The 26638-nt window shown below is 34.0% G+C and overlaps 1 protein-coding gene across 1 annotated transcript in view; it reads right to left on the reverse strand.

Moving 5' to 3' along the window:
* Positions 1-4796: 4796 nt before the first annotated feature.
* Positions 4797-26638, reverse strand: part of PRKAA1 (protein kinase AMP-activated catalytic subunit alpha 1) — a 29405-nt gene continuing 7563 nt past the window's right edge. Inside the window, exons 2-9 of the mRNA XM_063087550.1 lie at positions 20162-20303; positions 18352-18445; positions 14632-14776; positions 13316-13403; positions 11159-11383; positions 7842-8328; positions 7605-7731; positions 4797-6297 (exon numbers count right to left, since the gene is read on the reverse strand). Coding sequence (XP_062943620.1) covers positions 6053-6297; positions 7605-7731; positions 7842-8328; positions 11159-11383; positions 13316-13403; positions 14632-14776; positions 18352-18445; positions 20162-20303 — 1553 coding nt within the window. The 3' untranslated portion in view covers positions 4797-6052. The remainder of the gene's footprint in view (positions 6298-7604; positions 7732-7841; positions 8329-11158; positions 11384-13315; positions 13404-14631; positions 14777-18351; positions 18446-20161; positions 20304-26638) is intronic.

A 26638-nucleotide genomic window follows, 5' to 3' on the forward strand; every position in this document is an offset into this window, starting at 1 on the left:
CAGAACCACAAGTCCCAGAAGTCACTGCGGTTAACCCCACCGCATTACCTTCTGGGATTTGTGGTCAGGGCCACTCGGCGGGGCGCGCCCTCTAGCAGCAGCCCCGAGCGTCAGGCGCGCGGGCGAGCGCAGTGCGGGAGAGCGGGAAAATGCGGCTGCGTGGGCTGAGGAGCTGCCACGGCAGTAGGGCGCGGCCCTTGCCATTAGCAGGTAAAGCAAATAGGGCGCGGGGAAAACGATTTTGAGGTGGATTCAAAGGATTAACGAACTATAGAAATGATCCCTGAAAGTATAGTCTTTGGATTCAAAGGATTAAGATGTATCCTGCTCTAAAGGGGTCTTCGACCTAGCTGATGAGGCCGGCCAGTCGCAGAGGACGGAAAGCCAAAACTCGATTGAAAATGGCTCAAGGGGACAGATCAGGGAGGGCAGTTGGCTAAACTGTAGGCTTCACGTCGGAAGTCACAAATAAGGTGGACCCAGAAGAGAAAATTTCGGCCAAAGTAGCTGTGGGCCATGTCTTGAAAAATAAATAGCTGGGCAAACGTAACACAGGTATGTGCTTAGGAAATTGAAAAAATTAAGGTGTTAATGTACCTATGTAGCTATCTTGCGCGAATAGACCCTTTCTCAACCTCGGCAACGTTAACAGTTGGTGGAAGGGGGCGGGGGGCGGTGACCTGTGCTTTGTAAGATGTTAAGTGCATCCCTGGTCTCTACCCCCTGTATGCTATTAGCATCCACCACCACCGTCCCAGTTGTGAGAACCAAATTGTTTCCCCAGACAGTGCCCTACCAAATATCCCTGGAAGAAAAATAGTTCCCCCACCCCTGCCCCGTTGAGGATTGATGTAAACCAGTGACTCTGAAAGGGTGATCCTGAGACCTCTGAGCGTGGCCAAGATCCTTTCAAAGCCAAAACTATTTTCATATTAATATGAAAATATTCTTTGTCCTTTTCACAATGTTGACATTTGCACTGATGGTGGAAAAACAATGTTGGGTAAAACTGCTGGCACCTCAACACGAATTAAGACGATACCAAACTGTACCAGTAGCCATTGTATTCTTTGCCACCACACAGTCACAGTAAGAAAAATAAATGCCGTCACTCGATTATCCTTGGTGAAGCTGTTAAAGTATCTTATCAAAAAGACCCTCGTGTACACTCTTTTAAAAATATTCTGTGACAAAATGAGAAGCCTTCATACTGAAGTATGATGTCTCAAGGAAAAGCACGTATGAGATTGCATTGTAAACTAAAGTAGATACTTTTTTGGTGCAACACAATTTTACTTAGAAGAATGACTGACAAATTGGTTATTCAGACTTGGATATTTCTTTTCTTGAAAATGAGGAAAGGAAACCTGTTACTTCAAGAAAAACAACTGACATTGTTGTCCATGATAAAATCCAAGATTTTAAGCAAAATGATCTTGGCAGCTTCCCAATACTTCCAGACATTTCTGATGAGATCAGTGGAGATATTATCAGATGTGATTTGTATTTATATTGTTTGATTAAATTCATCAACATTTGTATAAGCTGCTTAAATGAACCAATATTTTCAAAATGATGAATGCATGATTGTTAGCCTTAGCCAGCCTCCAAGATGGCCTCCAGCGATCCCCACTCCTGACACTCATATTCTTGTGCAGTTCTTTCCTACATTGTACCAGAGTTGATCTGCGTTATCTATAAAATAGGGCAAAAGTGATAATATATTGCTTCTTCTTTTTTTTTTTTCTTTTTTGGTAGCTGGCTGATACAGGAATCTGAACCCTTGACCTTGGTGTTATCAGCACCACACTCTCCCACGTGAGCTAAATGGCCAGCCACTTAATAATATAACACTTCAGATATTAAATATAAAAGACACTAAGGTGGTGGCAGTGTTTCTTATTCTAGGTAGAGATTTACATGGCCATATTCTCTGTATTTTGCTGAGCCAAATACCTACGACTTGTGCACTTTTCTGTATATGTTATACCTCTATGGAAGTCTTTTAAAATATGTATCTCCTTAACGAGATGCTCAGAGCAGCATTTATATCTTATGGCATTCATAGTACTTGGTTTATACGAGCCATGAGAGGGTATAGTTTGCAGAGTAAATAATTAAATGGTGCATGAAACTGTGCCCCTTTCTAGGGGGTCTTCCCTAAATTACTCAAGTAACTTAAAACTCGATCCCCTCTACTCTGATAAAAGCTACCTCCCACTATGTTTTTATACTTCACCCACTACTTCTCTACTTACTTTGATCTATGATATTTACTCACCTATTGATGTATTTAATACATTTCCAATGCTGTCTTTTTATATACAACATGATCAGCTTCCAAGTTGCTAAAAATCCTCTAAATGTATCATAGTTATATTTATTGGAATTTACAATAAATAGAACAGTTTATTTACAATAAATAGAACAGTTCAATAAATACTGATTTTTCAAGCAAGAGAATTTCTTATATAATTTAAAGCAACTTATAAGCTCCTTAAAAGAACCTTATATCTATTCATAACACACTTTAGCACTGTTTTCTCTTGTTTTAAAGATTTACAATGCCATCAATCTAGTACAAGCTCTGCCTAACAATGCCATATGTATAAAAGTTTTAATACTAATTAAATTCTAACAATAGTTGGATTCTAACCAAATCCAGTATTAGCAACTGATAAATGGTAGCTACTTTGGCTTTTATTACATATATCTTAATACTTTGTTTAGGTGGGTGATTTTTAGATAAAATCAAAACTCATTTAGTTGAGACAAAAATCACAATATCTGAGTAATAAAATTTGGTCAATTACTATATCTTTAAGTATATTGTTAAAAAGAAAGGTGCACAGATATTCAGCCAAGAACAAGATTTTTTTTTCTACTTAGTTTTCCCAGAGGTTAAGAAAGTAAGCACATTATAATCAATGAAAAATGAAGCTTTTCTTTATTATAGCATCTTTCTAAATCAAGGTACTTGAAATTGTATACTTAAATATATTCCAGTCAAAACATACATGAACCACAAAGATTGATTTCTACTTACCACCAATTTATAGTTATGTTGTATGTGGAATTTCATTCATCTTGTCAGGAGAACTCAGTGAAAATAAGATTTCTACTGTGGGTGGGGAGATGGGGGAAGGAGTTAAGGAAAAAAAGTTTTAGACAACATACATTTTTCTTTCATTCCAAAGGTGCCAGTCGGAACATAGATGATGGGGTTCTACATCTACTCACAGGCCACCAAGCATTAATTCAGTGTGAAGAGTATCACTACAAGATCAAAAAGGGCAGTATGGAGTGGGGAAGGAAGGATTTTGTATGAAATCATCTAAAACTACAAAAGCATCTCAAGAAAAAATATCAAAGTAAAAGCAATGGAGTTTATTTCAGTGAAATTATTTAAATTAGATATGATATATTAAGCTCCCATATGCCCAAACCTGGTAGAAAAGTTCCTCTCAGTGAAAAATCAATTATTTTAATGGCAAAACTTTTACATATCAGTAAAATCTGTTATATTTAAAACTATGTATACAGTACATTTCTGGCAAAAACCTTATACATCTTTCAGTTTGTCAAGACAAAGTAAAAATATGGCTGCATAAAATCACAAAAAAATATACTGTTGAAAAAATAAAAAAAGATTAAAAATCATTTTCATTGTCTCCCCTTACTCTTTAATATTAGTAAGAATTTGCAAACTACAATAAATTTGTGAAAATTCTGTTGCAACTTGACACAACCAAAAGTTGTCATTTCAAATATGCTAGCTTAAAAAAGAATTTACCTCAATAGTCTGTGCATTTATCATACTATTTATACAAGTGCAATATTTAAATATCTCCAAAATAAAACTCAGTAACTAAAAGTAATCACAATAACTTATAAAAGAAGCAAAGTTTACAAAATTAACAATTTTTAGAAGATCCTATTTAACTGGTTCCTCCTTTTCCTCCCCCCTCCCCACAACAGCTTATAGAGACATTACTTAGCTCTATATACAAGTCTGTAACTTTAAAAATACAGTTCTGTTCTTAACATCAGGAACATAATGCTGCATTTAGACAGCCTAAGTTAAATCAATATCCCCCAAATAGAGGGCCACATACAGTTATACAGACAGTTTTGAACTCATATTTAAATGGAAATTCTGTTACTTTATACAGCTTTCAAATTTAAAGTTGAATAGAATAAGCCCTGGACAAAAAGAAGCAAAATTTTTCTTTTCAATTCAGTGCATGATTCTAGAGGTGCTGGAGTCAAATCTTCACTACAGTAAGCATTTATGCAAGCTGTCATGAGATTTGAGTACATTATCATTTAGTTACATAGGTGCTCACTGTATTTTCCAAAAACAATCCTAAAATACAATGATTCTTAAAACAGAAAAAAGATAGTTCTGTTGTAATGGGAAATGATTAATACCAAAAAAAAAAAAAGTCAATTTCTTGAAGCTAAAATAATGTAAGGCAAATAGGGTGACAGAATATTTATTTTTTATTAGCATACACATGATACTAATTTTATCTGAGGTGACTTTAAATTAAATCTTCATTTATACCTATTATATGATGCTATTACTAAGAGCGAGAAAAAGAAAATATAAATTAAATCAGAGAGCTTAGGAAGATTAAACATCTTTAGACAGTTCCCATAATGTTAATTTTTTAAAAAATAATTAAAACCCAAGATAAATGTTAACCATTTAGAATAACTGATCTGTTTCATATTTTATCAAAATAATAATAATAATGTTATATCTGACTAAAAAGATATAACCAAATGCCATGTGAAAACTTTAATTGGATCCTGATTTGAAATAACCAGCTATAAGAGAAATTTGGAGGATCACTGGAGAAATTTAAATATGGACTGAGTATTAGATATTAGGGAATTATTAATTTCGTAATGGTATATGGTTTTTTAGGAGAATGTCATTATTTTTAGGAGATGTTTGAAGTACATGGGGGTGATAAGTGTCTGACATTATGGTTCAGGAAAAAACATATTACACACATATATATGCATAACTATCTTTATACATATATAGAAAAAGCAAATATAGCAAAGGGTTAATAATTGTTGAATCTAAATGGTAGATACATGTGTGATCACTCTACAGTTTTCAATTTTTCTGTTTTTAAAGATATTCATAATAGAATTTGGGGGAAAAAATAATAACCAAGCTTTTAAAGTTTATAAAAGATGGTCTTTCTATGCATTGAATCAATTTAAAAGATACATAATCGAATAGAAATTTTTGCATACATTCAATACTGACTGACATGATGAGCCAGGGGAATTTGTGAAATTGGCAAAAACAATTATTTATTTACAGTGTATACAACTCAGCTCTTGTAAAAAAAAAAGAACACTTTACGTACAGAATATAGTGGGACAAATTGTAAGATTAAACTTAGTGCCTAGAGTATGTGAATATATGAATTCTGTACGTTTTTGGAATTAAAAAATTTTTAAAAAATGTAATTGGGTCTAATATCTGATATGACTTACATATACTACAGAATTTTAAGAGGGGGATATGGAAGAAGTTATCCAGACTGTTACTACTGTTGAAAGATACTAGCTATTTAAGAAGTTAAGAAGCCCAGAAAACAAAATCACCTATAAAAGGTCTCTGGGAATTCTAGGCAAATATTTACTGAACAAATTTGTGAAGCAAATATGTAACACATAAACATGTAATAATATACGAAGGCCTTTATGGTAAATTAATATTCTCAAAGTCCTGTGTACACTAAATATAAAATAGCCAAAAATCAAGTGAGCCTGAGAGACCTATAATTCATTGTACATATTATATTACACTATATGCCTTCTGAATAATGAACAACAAAATGATCTTAATTCATTTCTGCACATTAGGCTTTTAACTATTAATCACATTCCAATCCCTGTGTAACTTGCGTTTCAGAATGCCAATCCTCAGTTATAATTATGTATAACTTGATTATAAATGGAAGCATTTGGCTATGATTTATTATGTCTGCTTATTGCTATCAAAGAAATAAGCAAAGTTTTAGGTTTACTGTGCAAGAATTTTAATTAGATTTGCACACATCTCAAAAAATTCTATTGTGTGACTTCCAGGTCTTGGAGTTAAGTCAACAGGAGAAGAGTCAAGTGAGGTCACAGATGAGGTAAGAGAAACTTCTGAGGATTTTCCTTGAGCCTCAGCATCTGAATCATTCCTTTGGCAAGATCGATAGTTGCTAACTGATCCCGATCTCTGTGGAGTAGCAGTCCCAGATTTGGCTTCTGTAATTTCATCTGGGTAAAAAGAATTTCAATTTATTATAATCTACAGCCTTCCCCCCAATTTTTTTGAACAGTAGTGAATTTGCTTCTTTAAGTGAGACTACTAATCACCAGCTATCAAGAGCATGTTATTTTAAATACTTTCTAAAATAGAAGCAACAAGTCTGTGTTAAACCACTCACCTTTAAACACACAGCATATATTCTTGTGATGGCTAATCAAGATTGGGTACAGTATGTAACTACTCGTCAGTCTTGCAATCCAAGATTACAAGCCCAGTAAACTAATAATCTGGGGCTTAATAAACATCATTCCCTAGCAATAATAACTAGTCCCTCTATATTAAAATCATAGAATCAATGCCTGTGAAATTTAGAAGTTGTCTTGGAAATCATCTCATTCAAGCCCTCATTTTATTGATAAGAAAACAACAACCCAGAGAAGTTAAGTGACAAAGTAACAAATGAACAGAAAAGCCTAGAACCCAAATCTCCAAACTCTCAGCACAGTGCTTTAAGATTTCATAAAAAAGAGCAACAACTCTAATGAACAAAAATCAAAGAAAAACTAATGTTGGGAACACAGTACAAAAACAATAAATGGTCAATCGATTGGTAAACCCAGGTGCAACTAAATCTAAGGTTGCAAAGTTGACCCAAAATATAAGAAAAATAAAACCCATTCCATATCTCAGACTGCATTGGTATGTGTTAGCAGATACATACTGTCTAGACATAAAGATAACCAGGCAAACATGTTTGGCTAGCATATCACAGCCTAAACCTGTCTTTCTGATACTATGTAGGTACTACTTTTGAGTTTATAAAGAAGAAAAAAATACATCAGTGAACCTCATCTAATAATTCCGTACAATCCTCCATAAACAAAGGTGGCACTGTATCTTAACACAATTGATTTGGCCAATGAAGAATTTGCCAAAATCTTCTACTTAATTTAAAAATTCTTTAATAATAAATAAAAATGTATAAAAAGGTCAACATTTATTTCTAAATAAAACATTTTATCTTACCAAAATCAACCACACGAGAAAATCAGAAATGTGACAGGAAACTATCACTTTAGTATCAGACTGCATCTGGCTTTAAGGATTTTACAAGAAGATAATCTTAAAAGGACAATACACCATAAGATTACATGAACAACAAGATTCACAAACATTAATATCATGAAGGCACAGAAAGCCACCTTTTATATACTAGGAACAAGTCAAGAAGCTTCAAAAGAATCAAAGACTAAAAAACCAAGTTAGGTGTCAAGGTCTAACATGTCATATACATTGTTTTGTATGATGTACATACCATCAATACTACGGAAATCCAATAAGTAAGTTCTACTATCCACTTGGTATAACTGCAGACTCATTTTGGAGTATGTGCTTGTCACAGGATTCATCCTTCGTACACGCAAATAATATGGGTTTACAACCTAGCATATGGTATGGACAAAAACAGAGTCAAAAGCAATTCTTCTATAAAACATTTTATGGACTACAGATTTGTCATATAAGCTACTAATCAGAACACTGTCTTTCTTACCTTCCATTCATAATCCAATTGTTTAATTGCTCTACATACTTCTGCCATGATATCATTTGGTCGACTTTGACTTCTGATTCCCAAATGCCATTTTGCTTTCCTTACACCTTGGTGTTTGGATTTCTGTGGGTTTAATTCATCGAGGGTATGACGTGCCCTTGGTGTTTCAGCAACCAAGAATGGTACTCTTTCAGGGTGGGGCCGAGTCAAATGGTGATCATCGAGAAAAGAATCAGGCGGGCTTGTTGCCAAATAGAAATCTTTGGCTTCATTCATTATTCTCCTGTTATCTATTATGAGGTGGTAGGCAACTGCCAAAGGGTCCTGGTGATTTCTGTTATAAAGGCAGCTGAGAACCTCCTCTTCTGAGCATTCAAATTTTTCACATACTTCTTTTAAGGCTTCATCATCAATCATGGTCGAACTGTATGATGGATCCTCAGGAAAGAGATATTTTGGAAGGTCCTGTTTAAACCATTCATGTTCCCTGGGAGAAAATGGCATGATCAGGAGAAGGATTTTGAGTAGAGCTGAGACTGAAAGTAACAGTTTGGCGAATTTAGGATATGAATTCATTTGTATTTATACCCATACTGTATTATTATTATCAGTTTTACAAACAGATTTTCCTCTTCTACCTCACACTTCATTGTATATATCGAGGGAAATGTTGCAGCCTCACTCTGACTTTAAGAGGGAGAAAGCACTGATGTAGCAACAGGAAAAGTCTACATTTTTAAGGTTTTGGAAAAAATGACAGTGACAGAGAACAGCTTATTTCTAGCTCAGAAAGAGAACATATTATGTAGCTTCATTATAATACTCTTCTGATATGTAGTTGAGAAGAATGTAATAAGAACAAAAATAGTAGACAACTACCTGTGATATTATGATATACATATAGTGGTTTCTGTTCACAGTTTCTGGCTCCCCAGGGCAGAACTCTAATCTTGCCCTGCCTTTCTGTCTTGGAGCTGGCCATAAAGAAATTCACTGACCTCCCTTGTCTGATTGTAGGTGATAAGACCTCCATTCCAAAAGGGTAGCATCCTATCACCTATAATGCTGCACAGAGAGACTGAGAAGAACCTGAACAAGCAGGCCTTACTGGGTTTCACCATCCAGTCTGTTAGTGTTAGATCATACGCTTTTTGGCCAATCACATTTCTACATGGTTGCCCATGCTTCAATACATGAAAACCCAAGAGCATAGGGTTCGGGGAGCTTCCGCATAGCTGAACACATGGAGGTGGCACACCTGGGGAGGACACAGAAGGTCCGTGCCCCTTCCCCCATGCCTCGTCCTACGCATCTCTTCATCTGTATCCTTTGAACTATCTTTTTTAATAAACTGGTAAATGAAAGTATGTGTTTCCCTGAGTTCTATGAACTGCTCTAGCAAACTAATCAAATTCCAGGAGCGGGGTTGTGGGAACTCTGATTTATAACTGGTTGGTCAAAGGTTCCAGAGGCCTGGGCTTGCAACTGACACCTAAAGTGGGGGATAGTTTAGGGGAGTCCTCAACCTGTGGGATCTGACACTATCTCCACGTTGATAATGTCAGAACTGAATTAGATTAGAGGGCACTCAACTGGTGTTCGCCTTAGAATTTCTGACTTGCTTGGTGGTGAGGAGAAATCTCCAAACATTTGTTCACAGAAGTTTGTATTCTGTGTTGTTGACTGTGCTGTGAAAGCAGAGAAAAAACAGGTTGTGTTTTTTCCTCTCTCACTACCACTCATTGACTACGTACTATGTGCTTGGTTTTATGCTAAACACTTCATATACATTATCTTCCCTCATCCTCAAAATTATTCTATGAAGTAATACCTGTTTTAAATGAAGGAACTGAGGCTGAAGCAGATTAAGGAACTTGCTCAAAGTCCCAAAGACAGTAAGTGGCAGAATATGACTACAACCTAGTTCTGTATGCCTCAAAAGGTCATGCTCTGAATGATTTCTTGTTCCAATTCCCTAACTTCATATATAAAAGGATATGTTAGACCAGATCTATGTCAAAAACTATGCTAAAACTAGAAAAAAAAAAAAAAAAAATACACAGGAAAACACCCAAAAGGACAATGGGTATCTTCTGAGTGAAAAGATTAAAGATAATTTTTATTCTCTTTTCTATTTATTTGGCATTTTTCTAAGTTTTTTCCAATTGTAATATATTACATTTTAATTAGAAAAAAATATGTAAAACAAGCAAAAACACACACACTGAGACATATTAAATATAAATTTTAGAGAATGATTTGTCCTTTTCCTTTGGTGGTAAAATCATGCCCTGCCAGTCAGGGTCTCTTTTTTACGTAATCTTAAAGCATATGGAGTAAATGGCAAGTAACAAAGCTTCAAGTTCCACATAATCTTTCCTTCTTCATTACCCTAATGCTTTCTTATTTATTATTCCTAGATCCATATCTGACTTCTTTCTTCCTTTTCCCTCCATTCCAGAGAAATGTGTGATCTAGCCATTATAAGACCAACAGAGAAATTTGCACAGAGGGAAAAAAAAGGAATGAAACAATGATGTTAGAAGAAACAAAGTTTGCAGTGAATTTTTTAAGTCTTCATCAGAAATGGCTTGCCCAAATTTGAAAAATAGATTTGTGTCATCACTTCTGCCTTATTTAAACTATTAGTTGAAACATGAAACTGGCAATACTGACTTTAACCTACAAAATAGCAACTTCATATGTGATTCAAATGTATACTACTAGGAAAAACATATCATTGATTAAATTAAAATTTCCTCATCCCTTGAGATTAACAAAAGTAAAAAAACACAATAATTCATGAGATCAGAATTCAAATAGCAACACACAAATTTAGTACTAGAAAGTATTAATCCTAATGAGAATACATTAAAGTCAAGTATGAAGCATACTATAGAAAATCCTAAAGAACCACTACAAAATTTAATTAACCCCCCCCACCAGGGTCCCTTTTATTTTTCATTAGCTTTTTTTATTTAACTTAAAAAATAATATAATGTTCACTGTAACAATTTCAAAACAAAGATGCATAAATAAAAAGTGAAAGCCCTCTGTCCCACCAACCTTACTTCCCTAAGGTAACCAGTTTAGTGTGTATTTTTAATCCAAAATAAAATAAATAAATGTGTCTATATACCGTATTTTTTTCACATAAACGGAGGATATTATATATATATATATATATATATATATATATATATATATATATATATATATATATATATATATATATATTCTGTTCTAAAAGTTTTTCTTTCACTTAACTTATATCATGGATACCATTAGATGTGATAATTTTCAAATTGCTTTATTACCTGATATCTCTGATTGTGGCCCTCTTCATGGGATCCACCTGTAGCATATGTTTCAAAAGGCTAATCACGGAAGGATTTAAATACTGAGGGGTATAAAAGATCCCATCACATATCTTCTTAAAAAGAGTTGGCACATGATCATCATCAAATGGAAGCGTTCCACATAATAAAGCATAGAGAATAACCCCACTGCTCCATATATCTACCTCTGGGCCTGCATACAATCTGTAACAGGAAATACTAACTGGATTAAATAATCATTAGTAACTTAAGAGTCAATCAAGTAGTCAAAAATTTCAAATAAGGATATTTCAGAAAGAATTAGTAGTGAGACTATGGTTTTTATAGCTATTGCTTCATACTATACATAAAGATATTAATTCCATCAGTATTATCTTTGAAAACAAAAGTCAAGAAGTTTTGTAAGTTATGGACCATGGCTAAAATTCTGCTCTTACTACTTACTATGGCCTTCAAGGGATCCAACCAATAAGACCAAACCGTGAACAAACATATCACTATTGAATTTAAAACCACTGGGTTTTGGTTACAGAACAGAGATTAAATTATCTTTTATCAACTGAGAATGTTCTTTACTGATGGACTCTGAACCTGCTCTCCCCAATAACCCAAGACCTCCTACCAAGGTAAAAGGAACCTGAGGCTGTGGAAGAAAGCCAAACCGGTTCACAAATACTGTAGTACACTGTAGCCAACTAACTTAACTAGCTGCAGGTAGTTAGATCACCGATTCAAAGTCTGGCTTCCGCAAAAGGATTTCTTTACATTGATAAAATAAATTGCTCAACTGATCAATAAGTACCCTTTTGAAATTAAAAGTTCCCATTCACCCAGACCTTGAAGAAAGACCTTATCCAAATTAGGAAAATTAGATTTCAGTAATAGCCCATTGCATAATGCATAATTATAACACATTTCTTTTAATTTCTTTAACACTGCTCCCTGCATCCAGGTCCTGAATTGTTTTCTTCTCAAAGAATTAAGATATAAAACACAAATGAAATAATAATTTAAAAAAGAATTTTGGACAATTAACATAAAAAGATGATGATGAAACTTGATATATCTAAAATTAGTTACTCCTGCCTTATTATTGAGCCATGCTCATATATAATTTCTTCGAGCAGTCTAGGCAAGCAAGCTTATGAAAACAGAAAGAAAATACTACAATATTTCTGCATTCTCAGTTAATCAAGATGTGAAACATTCAAAGAAATGTGGTTTGGATGAAAAGTTATTAAAAGCTAATTATGAAAGCTAGTGAACAAACTTAAGCTTCTCGGGCCGAGCCCGTGGCGCACTCGGTAGAGTGCTGCGCTGGGAGCGCAGCAACGCTCCCGCTGCGGGTTCGGATCCTATATAGGAATGACCGGTGCACTCACTGGCTGAGTGCCGGTCACGAAAAAAATGACAAAAAAAAAAAAAAAAACTTAAGCTTCTCTGTTTTCAATTTCAGTGGTATAGCAAAGAACGAAGAGTTACTCTTAAAAAAATTAAATTATCCTGTTTTCTAAACTATTAAAAAAAGCTGCACTGTACAGATATCCTCAAGTTCTCAATGCTGGTGGTTAGTAAATTGAGAAGTTAGAATTCTTACAATTTTGCACTCTCTAAAAGATTTAAAGAATGAAGATTCAACATAAATGAAGTCTGAAGATTTTATCAATACTGTAGTCCAATTCCCCAAGACACTTCTTATCACAAAACCTAAAGCTACTACAAAATGCCATCTATTTAAAAAATCAAAGCTACATGTTACACTTGTAATTCTTCTAAGTAAATAGTAAATCATTTCTAACTACTAGATATTTCTGAATTATTCAAGTTTTCAGCATGTTACCTACCTTTAAAACTCGCTAGTTTTAAACCTTTAATTTCTTCCACCAAGGAAAAAAACTGAAGTACTTTCTTCTAACTACTTTAATATTGACTTGCAAACCAACATTCTCTTTTATAAATGGAGTCCTTAACCCATCTTCACTTATAATATTTTCTTCTTAAAACAGAACACTTTCAGATAAAAGAACAAGCCTTATATTTCTTTCTTTTCACTAGAATTAAATATGACATCATAGACTAGCAAAATCTAGGAGAAAAAGACAAATGTATTGGGGGCGGGAGGGTATCAAATACTACCTTCCTGAAATTACTTCTGGTGCAGCATAGTTGGGTGAGCCACAACTTGTTCTTAAAAATTCACCATCTGACATCATGTTTGAAAGACCTGAAAGTGCACAAAATCAGCTACTAAAGATTTCCCAAGGACAAAAATAAAAACAAAACCCTATTAAACAATAAAATTGAGCCTGCATTAAAGTGATAAATCATCACTTTGTTCTTTGCTTCAACAATCTCCTATAGTCTTTACTGTTCCCAGATATTCTGTCATTATGCCCTAAAATATGTAATCTATTTCAACATTTAAAGTTAGTGCATTGTTGGGAGTTTAATGAGTATATATTAAGCTGCTGGTTATTTTGCTCACTGGAATAAACTTGTCATGTTTCAGTTTTATTAATATGGAAATTACTAGGGAAAATAACATAGAACAGATGAATAGAAGGATTAAAATTCAATGTTTCTATTAACCTTGTTCTGATTCTTTAAGAAAAAAAAATAATTTTAAAGTTCCCTCATAGCTTTACTCCAAAAAGAAACCTTTGCCCCATTAGAAATGCACTGTATAAAAATAATTATTACAACTGAGCAATAAGGAAGTCAAATAATGTAAGCAGTTACCCCCCCCCCCCAAAAAGCTCAGGTTTGGTTGGCACTGTTCAGTGAATATAAATTTTAAAATATATATATTCAAAACTGAGGAAAATATTTACAAGAGTTTCCTCTGATTTGAAATAAAGCCAACCAAAAGATAGTTGCAGAGATTCATTTTTCTCTTAGATTTAAAAATGTCAATGGCAATTTATATAAGAAAAAAATTTATATGGGAAAACAATTTATAAAGGAAACAAAGGAAAAATAAATTCATTTTTAACATTATCAAAATAATGTTCCTTCAGCTGAAATTATGATTTTCTATCATTTAAAATATTTTACATTTTATATATATAATTTTGCTCATATAGTTCACCTTCTGGCTTTCAAAGTTTTGAATAATTCCACCCCACTTTCCTTTTTCCCCATACTTAACCCAAAAGAACATACTGAAAATAAATAAGGCTTCTACCTTCTCCTTCACAAATAATTGTCTCTTTTAAAATGATCTCTCTAATGCTGCCAGCTTAAATTGTTTACCTACCATAAAACTCAATTTTAAAGACAGAAAGCTAAGAAAAAGAATTCCTTAGCTTTTCTTCTTTTTGTATGCTCACAGACAAAATGGTGAGGAGACTTTGGGATAATCAGTCAATTACATAAAATAAAAGTTATCTGAAGAATGCTACTTATATTTGTTAAATATAATGAACATATGAAACTACAAAAAATATCCTTACCAAAATCAGCTATCTTTGCATTCATGTGTGCATCAAGCAGGACATTTTCAGGTTTCAAATCTCTATGGACTACCATATGCCTATGGCAATAATCCACACCAGAAAGGATTTGTTGGAATAGTCGTCGACTTTCTTTTTCATCCAGCTAAGAAAAGTAAAGAGGCGTCTTAAAGGTATGTCTTTCAAAATAAATTCTCCTGCCTATAATTCTCCAACCTATAAAACTGTCAAAATGCATAAAACATTGCAAATGAACTTCACTCATGAGATGCTTTTGAAATGAGAAGGCGATACATGCAGCACAAAACAGAAATGGTAAGGGAATCTTGGAACCCAAATCAGTAACTCAACTTTCTAATATTGTCATCTGCATAAGACTATATTGTAATAGCTTGCCTATTAAAGCTATTTCAAATACTTTCAATTTCTGCTTGAAACTAGGCATGTTTTCTCCTATAAATTAGAAATGTTTCACCCTATATTCCTTTAACAGATATATGTTGAACATCTTCAGTGTGCTACACACTGTTTTAGACATTCATGACATAACAGTGAATTAAACAAAGACCCTAATCTAGTTTATAAAAATAGACAATAAACAAATGGATATAACATCAAGGAGGGACAGTGCTTTGAAGAAAAATAAAGCAGAATAAGACTACAGAGTGATGTTGGGGTGGGAATACTATTTTAAGCTATGAGGAAGTAACATTTAAGCACTGTTAATGAATTAGCAACTTTGTTATTATATGTCCTGAAATAAAAGACATTTTAGGGCCGGCCCTGTGGCTCACTTGGGAGAGTGCAGCACTGGTAGCACCGAGGCTGCAGGTTCGGATCCTATATAGGGGTGGCCAGTGCGCTCACTGGCTGAGCGTGGTGCAGACCACACCGTGCCGAGGGTTGTGATCCCCTTACTGGTCATAAAAAAAAAAAAAAGGCATTTTAATTTTAACAAAAGAAAACCCTTAATTTGTTTTATAAAATATAAAAGCATTTATCTTTAGTATGTTTGATAAAAAAAAATTATATCTTATGCTTAAAATATTATTTAAAACTTCTCTTTCTATTCATATTTTCTCATTTTATGATTTTTTTTCTAACACAAGTGATAACCATTATTTGGACACGCTGCTCCCAAGATGTCATTTAATTAATAAGCTACTAATCTTCTAGGTGAAGGACTGTAATATGCAAATCTCTAATAAAGGTCATTAATTAGCATTCTAAAATCAAACTTTCACATTTTAAATGGCATGGTTAATCTGGGAGAAAAGACAAACTAGTAATTTCTTTGAAAGCAAAATTAAAACTATTAAGTACTAGGAAATATCCTTACTCTAGAAAAAAATACTAATCCTTTAGCAGTCTAACAATTTTATTTTTAAAAGAAATGTAGGTTCATGGGAAAAAAAGAATATTTGTTCAAAATATGAAAGAATAGGAGAAAACTTAATTGATTAAACAAAATGTAAGAGGTAAAATAACTAGATATGCTACAAAAATGAAAAATTATACTATATTCATAACAAATACAATACCAAAGGATGAAAGAGGGATGTCTATAAAGGAAGATTAGGAAAGTCAAAACATATTTCCAGTTATACATGGCAGATTGAATCTTTTGTCTCCAATCCATGAAACATCACTAAAATGACATCAGTAATAAAAGAGGCATATAAAGGCAAAAAGGACAAAAGAAGAGACAACAAGAAGATTCACCAAGCTGGACAGTAGATGAGCAGTGATAAAGCATTGGCCAACAAGAGAAAACTGAAACCTTAAACTCATCTGCACACAGAACCCTGGAAAGGCCTAGAAATTGGAAGCATTGGGAACTTCTGAATGCAGAAGTGAGAAGTGGACTGAAAACAGGACAACTGGTTGAAAGCAAGAAGCTTTCAAACTCACCTCTTGTGGAGAAGTAAGGATGAACCAGCTCTGTTCTCAATAATAGCAAGGCAGGGATGAGGTATTTTGAGAAAAACATGGGGATAAGTGAAAGTCAACATACTAACGAGTGAGACTTACAGTCCACTTCCCCACTCAGCTGGTGGAACACTAGTAGTTAAGCTAATATCTTAAAAAAACTGGAAGGGTTTCTTCTGGAGCAAATATCTGATCTAAGAAAAAATACTTGTTATTATTGATATTTGGTATACCCTAATAAAATGTACAGGTCCCTGTCTCTTCAACCTATGGGAAGGCCCACCTATCAGTAAGTCCCACCCATATGAGCTTGGATTTAGTACCTCACTCTTAAACATTAAGTGGACAACCAAGAATCACCAGATATATGAGGAAGGGCCATGCACAAAAGACAAAGACAAATAAAATGAACAGAAAAAAAAAAAAAATGGGGAGCAGAGAGCACAGAAAATATAGAAACAATGCAAGGAAAGAAGAAAACTTAAAAAAAAAAACTGTCATTCTCAGACAGATATGGTTATTACATCTGTGGAATCAAAAACAGCAGGCTATTAAAAAAGTTTTCAGAAAACAGGAAGGATCTTTGAAATAGAAAATATGACAGCAAAATTTTGATTTTCAACAGGTAAAACCGAAGAAATATCCACAATGTAAAACAAAATGACCAAGAAATAAAAAATGGAAGAGAAAAAGATAAGAAAACAAGGTATCAGTTCAACTTGTGCCTGTTTCCATTTTTTCAAGCAGAACCTGGTTTTTTTTTTTTTTTTTTTGGTTTGCAGAAGGTGAAGTAGAGACAGGGAATACCTGAAATGGAAATGAACCATGTTAAGAAATAATCGAATCAAAATTAATTTGGTTAATGGGTTTGATTTTGATTAAAGTAAACATGTTATACAGAACAAATGAAAATGAATGAATAATTAAATAGCTTTAGATTTAGAATGAGAAAAATTGTCTTTGTCAGTGCTAAATACAGCTCTGCAATAAAGTGGCTTTTGAATGCCACATAACCTGGGTATGAGAAAAATTATGGGCAAGGGGCAGTGTTCAGTTTTTGTATTAACTGAAGGTCCTTTTCAAATGTCTTCTAAAGTTCCTTCCAGCTCTAAATTCTTTAAGTCTAATTACTACCTCATTCATGGAGCCTGTTCTTACTATTCCACATACATCAGATTTCTGAAACCAAAAAATGAATGCAATTTAAATATGGCTAGGTTTGACTAGCAAAGCCTAGATTTTTAAGCATTTAATATATTTTGTAAGGATTAACTATATACTTTAAGATACATATTAAAAGTATTGTATACCCCAAAAACATAAATCTCAGGATTACGAGTTCTGGGGTCTCAATCCACCTCTGTTATTAATAAATCATATGACCTTGAGCAAACATATAAACTGTAAGGCTTGGGCCGAGCCTGTGGCGCACTCGGGAGAGTGCGGCGCTGGGAACGCAGCGACGCTCCCGCCGCAGGTTCGGATCCTGTATAGGAATGGCCGGTGCACTCACTGGCTGAGTGCCGGTCACAAAAAAGACCAAAATAAATAAATAAATAAAAATAAAAAAAAAATAAACTGTAAGGCTCAGTATCCACATCTGTACAAATACAGTAGGAAGATAATCTTTAAGGTCCTTTATAGCTCAAATAGTGTATGATCCTAAACAAATATAAGACTAAGGGAACTGGTTATTAAATAGACCTCTTAAATTGCTTTCCAACATTCTGATGCTAGTAAGGGATAAGGGGAGTTAAAAAATATAAACAGGATTAAATCAGAACTTCTTACCCTTCCATTTTTACAGATATAATCAAATAGCTCTCCTCCTGAGACATATTCCATCACCATGAAAATATCAGATGGTGTACTGATGACCTGGTACCTGGTGAGAGAAAACATTTTCTACTGATATTAAAGCATGTATATTCATTCATTCAATAAATACATACTAAACACCCATAATATACCAGCTACTGGAGTAGGAGCTGGGAATGCTGCAGATAACAAAACAAATACTCTCCTTTCATGAGTTCGTGTTCCAGGAATCAGAAAACAGACACTAAATAAGAAGTGTCTCAGGTAGTGGAACATGCTATGAAGAGAAAGCAAACTAAGAGTAATCTTTTATGTAGAGACTCAAGGAAGGCCTCTGTTAAAGTAACATTTGAGGAGAGCCTAAGGGAAGAAAGGGAGCAAATTATGCCATCATCCAGGAGGAAGATGAACCAGGCAGCAAGTGCAAAGCTCCACAGGTGGAAGCCTGCTTGGCATGTTCAAGGAATGGTAAGAAGACTAGAGCAGAGTAAACTGGGAGACAGAAATAGGATGTGGAGTCAAAGACATAACTGGAGGCCAGAGGACACAGAACTTTACATGCCATGATAAGGCTTTGGCCTTTACTCTAAAAAAGATGAAAAGCTGTTGAAGGCTTTAAACGGAGTAGTCATGCAATCTGGCATATTAAAAGAACTATGATGCAGTGAGAAGTGGACAGTAAAGGTGGAAGCAGGAGGCTATTGCAGTAGTCCTTGAGAGGTGGCTCAGACCAGGGTGATGGTGATAAAAGAACTGAGAAACAGTGAGATGCTAGATATACTTTGAAGGAAGAGATGGGATGGATGGTAGCAAGTGAGAGAAATAGGGGAGTTAAAGATAGTTACTAAATTTTTGCCCTGGGTAACTGACTATTAACTGAGATAGTGAAAACTATAGGAAGAACAGGTTTGGGAGAGTAATGAACAGTTCAGTTTGGGTCAGGGGTTCGAATCCCCATACCAGCCAGCTATGGGAAAAAAAAAAAGAATTCAAAGACTTCAGTTTGGACCATGTTGAATATGAAATACGCCGTGGCCTTCCAAATGGAAGTATAAAGTTGGCAATGGGCATATGGGTCTGGAGTTCAGAGAAGACCTTTCAAAGCAGGAGATGTACATTTAGGGGTCATCAACGTATAGTACTGGTCTCAACATATGGTATTAAAAACCATGGCACCTCAACAAATTAGAAGACGTGACAGTGAAACAAATTTTGAGTAAGCCAATTCAGTAGAAAAGCCAAAGCAACTGAAGTTATAGCCTGCATGATAAAGCAGGAGCTGAGCAGTAAATAAATTATCTGTAGACCCTACAACTGGCAAGTATCAAACAACTTTAAGATTACTGCCCTTTTGAAACATTAGATTCCTTAAATTTTATTTGTATGATCAGATATAAGCAGCATAGGAGAAAACCCTTTCCACTGCATTTTCTCTACTGAGGCTAACAGATGTTATGTAGGAATTTGGAAGTTGAGAGGTTTTACTAGCAGATCATTGTTGGTTCTACAGCTACAGGGGCCCTGAACATCATTGATTAGAAAGTCATCTGTCCAGAAGACAGGAAAGAATGAGAAGGATAACAGCTGAAAAACACAAAAAAACATGAATGTAGCTTAACTCATCATGAATGGGGTTAGATAAATACATGAACAGGAAGAAACTTTTCAAAACCCCCAGGAAACAGAAAGAACTGTCAGTCATCTTTCCCACTTATCAGATTAAGGAAGTTAACAAAAATGATGAAAAGATGATTGGACCATATTTAATATAAACATGTCTTACAATTTAATTATATGAGGATGCCTGAAAAGCTTGAGGTTCTGAATTTCTCTGCGGATTTTTCCTACCACATCAAGGCTTCGAATCTTCTGTCGATTGAGTATCTTCACAGCAACTTTATGTCCGGTCAATTCATGTTTGCCAACTGTAGGAGAAATAATTTCGATAAATTAGTACCAGGCTTGATTAGGAATATATTTAGACATATTCTCAGAGTAGTAATTTTAGCATTCTCAGAAAATACTTGAATACATTTAAGTTCCTTGCTCTTCTGCCCAATTTACCCCCAAATGTTTAGATGTTCAAGACTCCATACTAGCCAGCCACCAAAAATTAAAAAAAAAAAAACCCATAATAATAAAAATAAAGTGGTTAGATGTTCAACAGTAATTAAGTAGGAAACTACATAAGAAACTGGTAATACAGGTTTCTTCCAGAAAGGAAAGCTGGAAGGCTAAGGGTAGAGAGAAAGAAAAGAGACTTCCTTTTCTGCTGTATACCTTTTTGTACTTTTAAATTCTTTTCATTTATTTTTCATTTTTTAAACTATCATACATATAAATTATATTTTTTTATTTTGGTATACAGTTCTATGGATTGTAACACATGTAGAAATTATAACACCATTATAATCAGAAAAAGAACAATTCCATTCATCCCAAAAAACTCCCCTGTGCTATAGACATACTTCCCCTATCCATAACCCTTTGCACCTTTTAAATTTTGGTTCATGCATGTGTTTGTATTTTTTTAAATGAAGCTAAAAATAAGAAAAAAAAAAATTAAGTGATTTTTATCTTTCAATTTTGAATGCTATGCCTAGTCAGTGGTAATAGCAGAAGCTGGATATTATTGTAGAGACAAAGTCTCCAAAAATTTATCCTCTATGTCTCTATGCACTCTTTGAAGAATCTACTGGAGAATATATTTTCCATCAAAATCAGGGGGAAAAAAAAAACTAAGAAAGATGACATGGAATCCAGTAAAGAAGGGATACATACAGGAGAAAAACTAAGAATCCCCAAAATGGTGATGAAGCAAAGTCACAGGTAACAAACATGTAGAAGACAACAAATCCAGATAGAAATGTATCAGAGGATCCAAGATCCAAGAATAGTTGGAGGGGCAAGGGGTAAACAAATTGTCTTTGAAAGATAGGTTTGAAAGTATGGAATATTATAATGAGAAAGATTTAACAAAGGCACTGGACCATGTTGGAAATTTAGCCTGAGTTTCAAAAAAAACTAAGCAGATGGAAAAATTAGGTAAATTTTTAACTCCAGGAAAAATTAAAAGTTCTATAAGAAACAAAATATAATCATAGATATTGGCTTAGCAAATAGTATTTACAGTCATGATTATGAAAACACCAAATATGGCCTTTTTTAAAAAAAAGATGACTGGTAAGGGGATCTTAACCCTTGACTTGGTGCTGTCAGCACCACACTCTCCCAAGTGAGATAACCGGCCATCCCTATATAGGGATCCGAACCCGTGGCCTTGGTGTTATCAGCACCATACTCTCCCAAGTGAGCCACAGGCCGGCCCCAAATATGGACTTTCTAATAGTATAATACAACTATATTAGGAGGATGGGGGTATAGAACATATAAGAGAAATAAAAAGGGAAGAAAAATCTATAATCATAGCTGAAATGAACTGTGGAAATCAAGTACACTCTAATTTCTAATAAGGCTTTTTCCAATCTCCAATAGTAATTAGATGTAATTAAGAGCAGCCAACTTGACTGTTAAACCCCGATTCAGGAAGTAACTTCTTTCTGAGAACTAGGTTATTGATATCTGAGAAGGTGTCCTAATCTCATCCTCTAAATCTCCAAACTCTGGCTTAGTGTGAACCTTCTCCTGTTAGCTGCACAACTGAAACCGAAGTGGGAAATAGCCACAATACTGGGTAATACTGATAGCCTCAGACTTGGGAAGAACACTAAGACAGAATCTATTTGGTCCTGAACTCCAATTCATCACACCAACCAGTCTCATATCATACCCTGCTCAAGTGAATTTCAACCCCAATTAACTTTAAAAAATGATTTGGGCTTATCCAAAACTCTGGACATATATTCTGTCATTTTATAAGGAACTGGAATAGGAGATTCAAAGCATTCTCTCAAATTCATTCACTTGGCATTATGTACTGAGCATCTCCTATATGCTGGTTAATGCTGCTGGGGAAAACAGTACTGATCAAAAGCAAACTGGGTCCTGGGACCTACCTATTCTGTGAAGATGACCCAAATGTAAGGTAAGAAAAAGCAAAATATCTTACAATACAAAAAAAAAAAAAGACATTAAACTCACCCAAGAAATGCACGAATATTTTAGCAAAAATTATTAACTACATTCAGGGTGATAAAAGGAGTTATGATAAGAACAGAGCAAGAAGAATTTTACAACAGAACAATTAAAATCATTTAGAAAGCCGTAAGTTACAGCAGTAATGTGATGGGAAATTTTATGGACCACATACCAAAAATGAGGAAGAAATTAGCAAGAATACCAGGGAAGGTGAAATCCAAGGAATAGGGCATTGAGTATAATTCAACTCAAGAGTAACAGGGAGTAGAATATTACTCCACCTGTAAATAATAGAAGCCCCACCACTACCGCCAAAAAAAAAGACAAAACAAACAGAACAAAATCAATACCCAATCAAGTTATACCATAAAACTTTTTTCTAATACTTGAACATTTCATCAAACTATAGATTAATTGGAAAAAAATATAGAGGTATAACTTCTTCACTTTTGAAACAATAGAAGAAATTAACAAAAGTATGATTGTATTCAAACAAAAACTGAGGACAGTGGTGGGGAGAGGGAAGGTACCCTGACAGCAACTGTAAAGAGATTATTCCAATTCATTCATAAGCACACACGCAGGCACACTCACATACAAAGACGTTAAGAACGAAATAAACAGGGAGAGTATATGATTAGTTTTTTTGTTTGTTTTTTAAATGGAAAATTAATATACTAATTCCTTTTTCATGGCTGAGTAAACTGACAGAACATTTTATGAAAACAAAATGGCAATCAACACCATAGGAGAACATTAAAGGTGACATTACATTTTTTAAAAATCTGTAGCTCCCCTCCTAAGAACTTAAGTTAGAATTAAGTAGATTTAAAAATGTGCATAAATATGTTTATTACACTGTATATATTTTTTTGATGGCTAGCCAGTATGGCGATCCAAATCCATGACTTTGGTGTTACAAAACTGCACTCTAACCAACTGAGCTAACCAGCCAAGTGCACTTGAACCAACTGAGCTAACCAAAAGCTGAGAGTTTATCACCACTAGACCTGCCCTACAAGAAATGTGAAAGGGAGTTCTTCAAGCTGAAGGAAGAGGACAGTAATGGTAACATGAAAACATATGAAAGTATAAAACTTCTCAGTGGCAGAAGTAAGTACACTGTCAAATCCCAAACATTCTTTGAATACTGTTATGGTGGTAGGTAAATCAATTATATCTCTAGTATAAAGGATAAAAGGCAAAATTATTAAAAACTAAATCTACAATAATTTGTTAAGGATAGGAATTATTTTTAGAATGTAAATTACAACATCAAAGATATAAAATGTAGGCAGAGGGGGGAGTAAAAGTGTAGAGTTTGTGTATGCAATCAAAGTTAAAATGGCATTAGCTTAAAGTACCCAGTTATTCATATGTTTTATGCAAGCCTTGGGGTAACCACAAAGTAAAAGCCCATAAGAGATACGCAAAAGATGAAAAGATCCAAAGCATACCACTACAGAAAGTCATCAAATCACAAAGGAAGAAAGTAATAGAGAAAGAAAGGAACAAAGGATCTACAAAAAACCTAGAAACCAATTAACAAAATGGCACTAATAAGTCCTTACCTATCAATAATTACTTTGAATGTAAATAGATTAAATTGTCCAATCAAAAGTCATAGAGTAACACCCCATAATGGCCAGCCACCCAAAAAAAAAAAGAAAAAAAAAACAAAAAGAAAAAGTCATACAGTGGCTGAATGGATTAGAAAAAGAAGACCCAACTATATGCTGCCTACAAGAGATTCACTTCACCTTAAGGGACACTCATAGACTGAAAGTGAAAGGATGGACAAAATAGACTTTAAGTGAAAAACTGCATAAAGAGACAGAGAAGGTCATTATGTAGTGATAAAAGGGTCAATTCATCAAGATGATGTAACAGTTTAAATACATATACATCCAACATTGGACACCTTAAATATATAAAGTAAACATAAGAGATCTGAAGGGAGAAACAGACTGCAACATAATAATAGTAGGGAATTTCAATATTCCACTTTCAACACTGAACAGATCATCCAAACAGAAAATTACTAAGAAACCCTTGGATTTGAACCATAGACCAAATGGACCTAACAGACATATATATAAAATATTCCATGCAACAGCAACAGAATACACATTTTTAACAAGTGCAAACTGAACATTCTCCAGGATATAGAACATACAGCAGCCCACAAAACAAGTCTTAATGAATTTAAAAATTGAAATTACATCAAAGTGTGTTTTCCAACTACAATAGTATGAAACTACAAATCAATAACAAGAGGAATAATAGTAAATTAACAAATGTGTGGAAAGTAAACAAATATGATCCTGAACAACTATTGGATAAAAGAAAAAATTAAAGGGGAAATTAAAAAATATCTTCAGACAAATGAAAATAAAAGCACAACATACCAAAACTTATGGGACACAGCAAAAGCAGTTCTAAGAGGGAAATTTATAGCAAAACACCTATACCAAAGAGAAAAAAGATCTCAAATAGGCAATATAATGTTATTCCTCAAGGATGTAGGAAAAAAAGAACAAATTAAACCCAAAATCAGCAGAAGGAAAGAAATAACAAAGATCAGAAGAAAAATACATAAAATAGAGACTTACAAAAACAATAGAAAAGATCAACAAAAAAGTTAGTTTTTTGAAAAGCCAAACAAAATTGACAAACCCTTAGACTAAGAAAAAAAGAGAAGACAAATAAAATGAGAAATGAAAGAGAAAACATTACAACTGATAACACAGAAATACAAAGGATCATAAGAGACAACTATAAACAATTATACATCAACAAAATAGACAAGTTAGAAGAATGGATAAATTCCTAGAAATATAAAACCTATCAAGAAGAAACTGGATATCTGAACAGACCAATACAAGTAAGGAGATTGAATTAGTAATTAAAAGTCTCCCACTGAAGAAAGGCAAAGGGCTAGCTGGCTTAACAGCTGTATTCTACCTAACATTTAAAGAAGTACTAATGCCAGTTCTTCTCAAACTCTTCCAAAAAACTGAGGAGGAAAGAATACTTCCAAACTCATTTTACAAGGCCAGTTTTACCCTGATATCAAAGCCAAAGTCACTACAAGAAAAGAAATCTACTGGCCAGTAGTGTCACTGACGAACACAGATGCAAAAATATTCAACAAAATAACAGTAAACCATATTCGACATTATATTAAAAAGGTCATTCACCACAATCAAGTAGGATTTATCACTGGGATACAAGGTTAGATCAAAATACACAAATCAATAAATGTGATTCACCATATTAACAGAATGAAGGACAAAAACCATATAATCATCTGAATAGATGCAGAAAAAACATTTGACAAAATCCAACATCCTTTCATAATAAAAAAATATTCAACATATAAGGCATAAAAGGAATGTCCCTCAACATAATAAAGGACATATATGACAAGCCCACAGCTAACATCATGCTTACCAGTGAAAAGTAGAAAGCTTTTCCTCCAAGATGAGGAAGAAGACAAGGATGCCCACTCTCACCACATCTGCTCAACATAATACTTGTAGTTTTACCCAGAGAAATTAGGTAAGAAAATAAATAAAAAGCATTCAAACAAGAAAAGAAGTAAAATTGCCTGTGTTTGCTGATGACATGCTCTTATATGTAGCAAATACTAAAAGACACCATCAAAAAACTGTTAGAACTGACCAGCAAATTCAGTAAAGCTGCAGGAGACAAAATCAACTTACAAAAATCAGTAGTGTCTCTATACACTAACAACACACTGTCTGAAAAAGAAATTAAGAAAACAATTCCATTTACAATAGCATCAAAAACATAAAATACTTAGGAGTACATTTAACCAAGGAAGTGAAAGATCTGTTCACTAAAAACTGTAAAACACTGATGAAAGAAACTGAAGATGACACAAATAAATGGAAAGATATCCCATGTTCATGGATTGGAAGAATATTGTTAAAATGTCCATACTATCCAAAGCAATCTACAAATTCAATGCAATCCCTATCAAAATTCCAATGTCATTCTTCACAGAAATAGAAAAAGCAATCCTAAAATTCATATGGAAGCACAAAAGACCCTGAATAGCCAAGGCAATCTTGACCAAAAAGAACAAAACTGAAGGCATCCCACTATCAGATTTCAAAATATATTACAAACGTTTAGT

This window comes from Cynocephalus volans, chromosome 2, assembly GCF_027409185.1.
Source record: "Cynocephalus volans isolate mCynVol1 chromosome 2, mCynVol1.pri, whole genome shotgun sequence".
Lineage (NCBI taxonomy): Eukaryota > Metazoa > Chordata > Mammalia > Dermoptera > Cynocephalidae > Cynocephalus > Cynocephalus volans.